The sequence below is a fragment of the Marmota flaviventris genome, chromosome X, assembly GCF_047511675.1.
Source record: "Marmota flaviventris isolate mMarFla1 chromosome X, mMarFla1.hap1, whole genome shotgun sequence".
In the NCBI taxonomy this organism is placed as follows: Eukaryota; Metazoa; Chordata; class Mammalia; order Rodentia; family Sciuridae; genus Marmota; species Marmota flaviventris.
This window is the reverse complement of record NC_092518.1, coordinates 94,481,854-94,491,596: the sequence shown is the minus strand read 5'-3', so window position 1 is coordinate 94,491,596 and position 9,743 is coordinate 94,481,854. Positions and strand designations below refer to the sequence as shown.

General features: G+C 39.8%; 1 protein-coding gene across 3 annotated transcripts in view; it reads left to right on the top strand.

The window, feature by feature from the left end:
- The first annotated feature begins 4,743 nt into the window (after nt 1-4,743).
- Nucleotides 4,744-9,743, top strand: part of Ammecr1 (AMMECR nuclear protein 1) — a 143,821-nt gene continuing 138,821 nt past the window's right edge. For all 3 annotated transcript variants that reach the window (XM_071606683.1, XM_071606682.1, XM_027930768.3), the window contains exon 1: nt 4,744-5,239. In XM_071606683.1, coding sequence (XP_071462784.1) covers nt 4,770-5,239 — 470 coding nt within the window. In that variant the 5' untranslated portion in view covers nt 4,744-4,769. The remainder of the gene's footprint in view (nt 5,240-9,743) is intronic.

Below are 9,743 nucleotides of genomic sequence, written 5' to 3'. Positions count from 1 at the left end.
ACTATAGTTGACACCTTCATGTTTTTGTTGCTTACAACTCTTCCTTTGTATCATCTCCTCACTGAAAAGCTTTCTTTTCTAATGTACAACTAGCTAGCTCTGTTTTATCTTTCACATTCAGTGAAGATATTAGCTTATGTAAATCTCATTAAAGAGTTTATAAAACTTTGTCTCAAGGAAACAGATATCAAAACAACATTCAATTAGTTTGTATTCAAGTTGATGATAGAAGATGTAAATGAAACAACTAGAAAACCATTCAAGGCAGATCTTGGTGCTTTGGCTCATAAACGTGTTCATTAGATAAAGCAGGGGTTTAGAAAGGGAAGAACTGCTTCATATGAGGAAAACAAAAACTGATGCATCAATTTGAATTGAAAAGTAGGTAAAGAGTTTCAGAATTTACTCCAATATTCATTAAACATAAAAGTGAGCTAATCACCACCTCTACCATCACAACTATTGGTCATATGTGTATAAGGTTAGATCAAAGTAATAGCTAAGAATATTACATTCTGTGGTTGTTCATGGATGACAGTTGAGTAAGTTTGATGACAGAAGATAAAAATAACACTTGTTTGGACATAAATGGCAGATTTTTAAAAAATTAAATTATGTGAACGTTTCTCATCTCACCTACACCCCCAGAAACTGAAGAAACTAATTTTACAACATTAATATGTTTACTATCTCATCAAATTATAATTATTCTTGTTTTCTGAAATTCAATTTCCAGTTTTACCACATAGTAAATAATGTGCATAACCTCTGATCAAGTAGCATTTCCACAGTTGTAAAAACAAAGACTTTGACAAGAGTTAATAGCAATTTAGAGGTAAATGCAAAAGCAGAAATGCTTACAATTTGAATGTGCTTTGTTGACGAAGAGACTATGCCCTATTTATGTTTTTATTTTAAAGAAATGTGGATTCTACTGTCATGTATAACTAAAAAGAACCAATTAAAAAAAAGAAATGTGGAATCTTCAGCTGCCAGCTTGACAGTTACAAAGAGCAGAAGGCACCTTAATGTCTCCTCTGGAGGATATTATCACTGCACTCCAGTATCAGCAAAGGGTAGAAACACATGTGCTCTATCATACTTTGACCTTTATACTTCAATAGTATCCTGACAAGGTCAATTTTCCTATGTAGTATGCACGTTGTATAGTTGTTAAAAAACATTTTCACAGAATTTGTTCTGTGGATTTCATTTATGTTTAAATGAATGTTTGTTTCTATGCTGGAGACACTGCAAGAAAACAAGGCCTGGAGAGGCGTTTCCTCAAAGGCTAAAAAGAGGTATTACCACCACTACCACCACCACTGCTACTTCTTGCCAGGGGATTTATAAAGTTTCTTGAAACTTAAGGTTAGGATGGGAGATGAGCCAAGCTTAGGAGAAGTTAACAGAGAGGAAAAGGCTAGTAGTTCCCATCCCCTGCCTTTTAGCCAATCTGTACAACAAAGCATTTCAGATGAATAACCCCTAGCGGTCAGGTAATGATGTCTTTTCTGCAATGATTACATTTGGTTTGTCTATTTTCTTTATGCTAGTGAGTTTTGAAATCAGAATTAAAAATCCTTGGGAGAAAAGCTATTTTTGTAATTCAGCTGTAATGTCCTTGTCTTTGGGTTTCCCATTGCATCAGTCCCTTAGTTTGGTACCATAGCTATGATAGTGTTTTGTCTTTTAGATTAAATGCAGAACTAAGGACATGACTTCTGGTGCTTATTAAAGATTCCTTGCTATTTTCACTAGAGTAGGGGCGTTAGACTCTTGTCTACTGGCCAAATTCTAAATTGGGAGATTACATTCTGCTTTCTTAAATTCCCCTTGCAGAAGCAGCCATCCATGGTATCCTACTTTGCTTCCTGTGCTAAACTGCAGTGTGATGTCATTAAATGGCTCTGGTTTTCTGCTCTACAAGTGATCACTTTTTAGTGGGGTGGGGAGAAAATCGGTTCCTATTGTCTAATATTGTATTTGATCCAGTTTCTTTTTTTCTATATTTATTGAGGTGCAATTGCCAAGTAAAGTTGTATATGTTTCATGTGTATGACTTGATGTTTTAATATATGTATATATACATTGTGAAATGATCACCATAACCAACCTAATTAAGGTACTCATCACTTCAGAATTAACATTTTCTTTTTCTTTCTTTAAAAATTTATTTTTATTTTTAATTGATATGTAATATTTGAACTTATTTAAGGAGTACAGTATTGTATTTTGACACACATATACAGTATGTAATGTTGATCCAGTTTCAAATTTAAGAAGTACATTGTGATAACTAAAGATAAATTACAGAACACCCTAACAACATATCAGTTATAGTGAAAATTTTAATTTTTGAAACCAATTTGCTTTCTTTTCTGAAAAATCAACAAGAAAATAATGCATTGTTTACTCCAGTAGTAGTTGACAATGAATTGTTATTTGCCTCAAACATAAAGCTAATTCTAAAAGTGATGACAAGGTTTTAGGAGATGAAATCACATTTCACAAACCAGTTAAACCATCTTTATTTGTCTTTATGCTACATCTAATCATTCCAGACAGTTGATCTGTTTCATAAAATCTTTTTGGAAGGAGATTATTCATCTTGCCTTAGTAACATATTTTAGTGTCTCTCACTCTTTTCATAAAAACTAGGTTATTATTTTTGTTTAACCTCAGTTCCACCTACTATAGTTTAATGTCACTATCCTTTGCCCATCACTAAACTTGTTATTACATATTGCTATTGCAGTGTAACATAAGGCATAATTTTTAGAATCAGACATGCCTGCATTCAGATCTCTAGTCTGTCAATTTCTAGATGTGTAACACTGGACAACTTAACTTCTGGGGTTTAAATGAGCAAATTCAGAGTCTTGCTGTGAAGAACAAATGAGATATTATTTTGAAGGACTGTGGGATAAGACAAAGCATGGTACTGGGCAACTAGAAAGCATTCAATAAATAGTTGCTATTTTTCTGATTATGTGCTTGAATCTGACAATTTATAAACTCCTTGAGAGTGGGAAGCATACTTCCTGTGTATGCCCTGGATTTCAACAGAAATGCAGTGTTGTGAACATAGTATGGTGCAGAGGCTCAATATTTACTCAATGAATACACTTTTTTTTTCAGAGCAGAAAGAACAGTCCCCAGCTAGTTGCAAGATCCCACACACTTAGATCAAAGATGTCAGAATTAATCAATCTTTTGCTCTGTAGAAATATGCAGATACCTGACTTTGTGGAGATGTTTTGGCATGGTATATATAGACACAATGTAAATATACTTTCTGTCAAGTTTATTTCTATGAATTTTAACATTCAAGTTTTTTTTGTAGTTGTAGATGAACAACATACCTTTATTTTGTTTATTTTTATGTGGTGCTCAGGATCAAACCCAGTGCCTAACACATGCTAGGCAAGCTCTCTGCCGCTGAGCTACAGCCCCAGCCCTGAAATTTAACATTTTATTATTGTAATTTTAAACATTTTTTAGTTGTAGATGGACATAATACCTTTATTTTGTTTATTTTTTTATGTGGTGCTGAGGATCCAACATATGCTAAAGTGCTCTACCACTGAGCTACAACCCCAGCACTTATTGTCATTTCAAAGCTGCATCGAGGTGCCCAGAATGGGATTGACTCATATGCCTTCTCATTCATCCAAGCATTTTAAAATTGAGAATAAAAAAAATTAATATTAAGATTTATCTAATTACATACTTGAACAAAATCTTCGAACTGGTGACTAAATATACTGCCTTCTCTATTTACCTCTAAGATATGTACACTACAGATGTATTTCGAATTGCTTTGTTCCAAAGCCATCCCCCCCCCCAAAAAAAAAAAAAAAAAAAAAAAAAACAGAAAGCCCAGTGATACAAATCTCAAAGCTCAATTAGCATCTTTGAACCAGCGAGGTGTTGTTTAGGACTTTTACTTTTGAACGCTTTCACAGGGCTAGGAGCAAAAATTGGGGGAACGAGGACAACACATATAGATTCACTGGACTTTAATATTTGCCAATTAGGAAAGAGTATTGCTTTTTTTTTTTTACCACAAGCTCGGAAAACCCCTGGTGTACGCTTAGGTTGGTATTAAAGACACCACATTGTGGCTTTTCCCGGGTCTGCTTTGTATATACTCTACAGGGGCGGTCTCAGGTGTGGAGCTCTGAGGAGCACCTGCTTGCTCACACCCCAACAGGTCAGAAACCAGCGTATTTGAGGCCAGGTGGCTCAGGTTCCACGAAACTGGGCTCAAATGTCACTAGCACTACGGGCAGTAGGGTCAGCGAGCTGTGCTTTGGGACTTGGATGCTCACTTCGGACTTTTTCCTTTCTTCTCCCTCCCCCTCCACCACTAGTTTTCCTTTCCCTCTTTCCTCCCCTGAGTGCCAACCTCCTCCCTTTGCTCCCACTCTCCACTGTCTCGCTCTCGTCTCCTTCACCTTCCTTTCTATCTGGTTTCCTGTCTTCCATCCTCCATCCTCTGTGGGCCCAAGGGCTTGGTCTCTGAGGAGGCGCAAGCCGGGCGGGACAGGCGTGAGGCACCGAGCCACGAAAGTGCGTGGCGCGCGCCGAGATGGGGGCGCGCGCGAGCAGCCGCGTGGCTCGTCAGCCAGGCCTGGGAGCGGCGCGCGCGCACCTCGCGAGCCCCCAGCGCGCCCCCGGCGGCCGGGGCCGCAGCGTGCTCGCCCCCGCCGCCAGCTCGCCTCACTTATGGGTCGGAAGCGCTGCGTGGGGGAGACTGTTCCAAGATGGCGGCGGGTTGCTGTGGGGTGAAGAAGCAGAAACTGTCCAGTTCGCCCCCCTCTGGCTCGGGTGGCGGTGGTGGCGCCTCCTCCTCCTCGCACTGCAGCGGAGAGAGCCAGTGTCGAGCTGGGGAGCTGGGACTAGGAGGCGCCGGTACGCGGCTCAACGGGCTGGGAGGTCTAACCGGAGGAGGTAGCGGCAGCGGCTGTACCCTCTCTCCCCCCCAGAGCTGCGGCGGCGGAGGGGGGATATCCCTGTCGCCACCTCTCAGCTGTGGAGTAGGGACCCTACTTTCTACCCCGGCCGCCGCCACCGCTTCTTCGCCCTCCTCATCGTCCGCCGCCTCGTCCTCATCGCCGGGCTCCCGGAAGATGGTGGTGTCAGCGGAGATGTGCTGCTTTTGCTTCGATGTGCTCTACTGTCACCTGTATGGATACCAGCAGCCCCGGACCCCCCGGTTCACCAACGAGCCCTAGTGAGTACCGTGCCCTCCGTCACCCTCTCTCTTGCGCTCGGGATGGGGCTCAGAGTTGAGGCAAAGTGCGAGTTCGCCTCCCTGCTGGCGGCTGCCCCTACCCCTCTCGCTGCCCGGGTCCCCTGAGCCACTCGTCCTAAGTATGGGCACCCCGCGTTTTCTTCCCCACGAGGCAAGCACCCCACACTTAGAGCAGGTTGCTGCTACTAGAGATGGCCCCCTGGCTTCCAGAGGTGTATGCTTTCTCTTTGCGATAACTTCGAGGAGTTTTGACCCTTTTCTTCCCTCTCTGCCTCCCCTCACTTCCCACTCTGCCCCGTTTTGGGAGATCTGGATTACTCAAGGTGCTGACCTCTCCTTACTTTGGTTTCCTTAACCCCATGTGAAAGCCTCGCCAGTCTTCCCACGCCGCGTACCTTGCACATGGAGAGCTACTGTCCCAATGCAGGGTGAAAAATAGCAACCATCCAAACTTCCATTCTGCTAGTGATGGAACTTGGCTACGAAGCTTGAGAGGGTTACCCTTCTTTTCCTGTAGGTTCCCTTGTGCCCTGGGAGCGGGGAGGTTTTTTTTTTTTTTTTTAACACATTTCCCCTTACTACCTATTTTTATCCGAACATAACCATTAAAATGTGTTTCTAGTGAAGTGAGCGCACCGCCGGCTTCCTCACATTTGAAGAGTGAGACCTTTTTTTTTTTTTTTCCTCCCTTCGTTCCACTGTCTGGGTAATAGCTCATTCAAAGAGAGCTGTCCCCACAGAGCCACTGTCAGTTTGTACATTTAGCGTGCATTCGCTTTTGTGTCGATTTCACTTTTAAGAAATCTATGTTATACTTAACGATTCGAGAAATAAACAGTCCAATAGTGAATGTGTAGGCATTTTTATGGTTTCCTTTGGTTTTGTATTTTACTTTACCCTTCAAGTGTGTGGTTGGAATTGTTTAAAATAGCACTCTTACGACGAAAACCCAGGTTAATTCTAATCCCTGTCCATTTGGATGTGTGGGAGATGGGGCATATGTTTTTTTTTTTTTTTTTAATGTGTAAACTGAGCGTAAACTGACTTTTTGAGTTAAATGCTAGACAGAATGTAAAGACCAAGAGAGAGCAGGATGGGGAAAAGGACGATTGTTTTAATTATGAGTACTTAGCATCCACAAGAAAAATAAATGAAAAATTTTATTGGAACTCATATTGAAAAGCATTAACCCTTTTTCTAGTTAAGACAAGTGCCCCCCTTGTTTCCCATATCATAAATACCTAAATTGATGTTCTTTTTTAACTGCTTTTTTTTCATTTTGTGAGATTAGAGGATGGAACAACTACTGATAAGTATAAACACTTCTGCCTAGACTAAAAATATTAATATGTAAAGTGGAAATTGCAATAAAATGTCCTGGAAATTGTGCATTTGTATTTGTTTTCTTTGGCTTGGATACTTTAAATGTCTTTAATTTCGTATGATTCCTCTGTGATCTGTGCACTTTCTTTTAGACTTGGTTCATCTTGGGGCATTATTCATGAGAAATGTATGAAAAGGCATCCAGGCGGATACTTTTTTTCAAATAAATAAAATATCTTTATAAATTTCAGTGTTAATTCTAGGAACTTAAATGCTAACTCTACACCTTAGCCAATTTATTTTTTGGTTGAGAAGCAAAATTCATTTTGAAAAGACTGCCATGTAAAAGAATCTGTGAAATCTTTTTTAGCTTGAGTCACTTATTTGTGACTTTTCTGTCTTCTCTTGGATGTCTGTGATGTATCAAAACTAGTCCTGGGATGATAACTTAGATTGACTATGCGAAGTCATGGGGCTGTAAAAATTCACTCCTGTTTAGTTCTTGAGCTGTTACATGAGTTTGGCAAAGGCTGTTTTAGTATTCACGCTCCATTGCTTCAAAGCATATGAGAACACACTTTCAGAAGGTGCTATTTTCACACGTTTTAAAGTGAGTTTGGGTTAACTGAATGAGTATAACAAAAATTTTAAGAGGAAAGTGAGCTTGACCAGTTCATACGGAAAATGATCTTTGAAAATATCATTATTTGCTTTTTTAAATTTTAAATACCCCAGCTGGTGAATTTATTTTTCAAGGAATTAAGCAGATAAAGAAAACACACTTTTGACCATTGTGTATATGTTGAAATGGTGGTGGGAGAATAATAACTATTACCATTCAGTAGATCTTGAGTGTGTAGTGTATTTTATAGAACAGCTAATTTTGAGTGGACCCTGAATATGCTCAAGCAGAGAAAGGTCACTTATGTGGAAAGAGGGCTGTGTCTTATTTTCATTTATCTTAAGCTTATTTTTGGTGTGAATTGTGTAAAATTCAGAAATATTTCTTGATTATGGGAGTTATATAACTAATCATTCGGCAATGTCTTAGAAGCCACCACACATTTTTCTGTTTCACATACCTAATAGTATGGTATGCTTATTAGTGTAGCATTGTGCTAGGTGCTATAAGGCATGAATAGACATATTAGGCTTATTTCTCAGAGTTATTAGTATCACATCATGAGTAGTGTGTTTCAGGTCCTCTCTCTGTCCACCAGAATATGTGTTTTTGGCAACTTCCAATTCCTATATGTAAAAGCACACTATTTTCATTCCTTCCCAGGACCTTTTTGTCAGAATATCTGTAATGGTGAAATCTGACTTTTATAGGTTTTGAAGTTATATAGATCCACTAGTTACCCTTCCATTCTGAAAGGTTAGTAGAAATTTCAAGCCATCTATGTTTTTCAAGGTTAAGACAAGTTAAGAAGGAGATGTAAGTATATAAACAGACTGTGTAAATACAAATTCTTCACTGTTGCTCTTTTTGAATGCATACCCTATTACAGAGAACATATTGGATCACAGAAATCAGGCTGCAGAATGAGAACAACATAACTTTAGGTGCATTTTACTATTCAAAAACCAGAGCTCTTGAATTTATATGTGAATGAGCTCAGTTAGCATTTGGAGGGAAGTCCTGGGGATTGAACTGAGGGGTGCTTTACCACTGAGCTACATTCCCAGCCCATTTCATTTTTTTTTTTTAATTTTAAGACAGGGTCTCACTGAATTGGCTGGCCTTGAACTTGTGATCCTCATGCCCCAGCCTCCCCAATCGCTGGGATTACAAGCTTGTGCCACCACGCCTGACTGGATAGCCATTTCATAGGAACCTGTTACTAAAAAGAAATCCACTGTGCCAGGTGTTGAGCCAGTTAGATTCCATAGCAGTCATTCTCAACCTTGGCTGCACATTGGAATCACTGGGAAGTTAATATAAATATGGATGCCTGGGTTCCAGCCCTAGAGATTCTGATTTAATTATCTTGTGGAGGGGCCTGGGAATCAGGATTACTAAGAGCTCCCCAAGTGATTTCATTGTGTAGCAAGGGCCGAGAACCTCTGGTTATCTTCTATATCATTCTCTTGAGATTCAGATTAATTTGGCCTAGGGTAGTATCCTGGAAAGCTGTGTTTTATAAGCATCCTGGGTAATTTTGCTGAACAACTGATTTGTGTAACACTTGTAACTGGTCTGCGGAGATGTCACCTGGGAGCTTGTTAGAAAGGTAGGCTTTCAGGCCTCACCTCTGACCTGATGTATTAGAATCTGCATTTTAACAGGCTCCCCAGGTGATTCTTATGCTCATTAAAGTTTTAGGAGGACTGGCTCTCAAACTTTAGCATACATAGTAATCTCCTGTAGTGCCTGTTAAAACAAATTTCTGGGCCCTATTCCCAGAGTTTCAGATTCTGTTGGTGTGGGGTGGGACTATGAATTTGCATTTCTAACAGCCTCTATGCTGATGCTACTGTTCCCAGGGCCACAGGTCAAGACCACTAGGCTAGAGAGAAGTGAGGGTCTGAATAAGTGTTTGAGTAACTGGGAATGGAAGTTTGGGCTGCCAGTTTCCAATATAAAAACTTCCATTTTCTATATTTTTATCCTTTGCCATGTTCATTCTCATCTATCATCTGGGAAGTTGAGTGCTGCCAAGAGCATAAGAGTCTGAGGTTCTGGGGATGGTTTCCATTGGGGGATGGAGGGTAGGATGACTCTTGGGAACACTTGGTATGATTTGTGTTCCTTTTTCAGAAATTGTTATATGTGAGGAGTACGTTTCAGTAGTTAAGAGCAACATAAATAGGATATCTTCAAATGAGTTGTGTTGATTTTGATAAGTAAAGCCCCCTCCTGTTCCCACAAACTACATAACTCGATAAAACGTTAAAAGTGTTTTATGTTTGCTAGGTTTCATTTTAAGAATTTTCCCTATTAGCAAAGAAATATAAAAGAATCTTGCTTAAGATTCAGTCCCCCCCCGTCTTAATAGTTTATTTTTAAAATACTTCTGAGTGTGTCCTTTAGTAAGCCTCTTTTGCTCCATAGAAAGAAGATGGGCATAAATGAATTAATTTAGCATTTATGCATAAAAAACATAAAAATATTATCTACTGAAATTGCACCATTAGAGAAAACCACTCTGGAGATTTA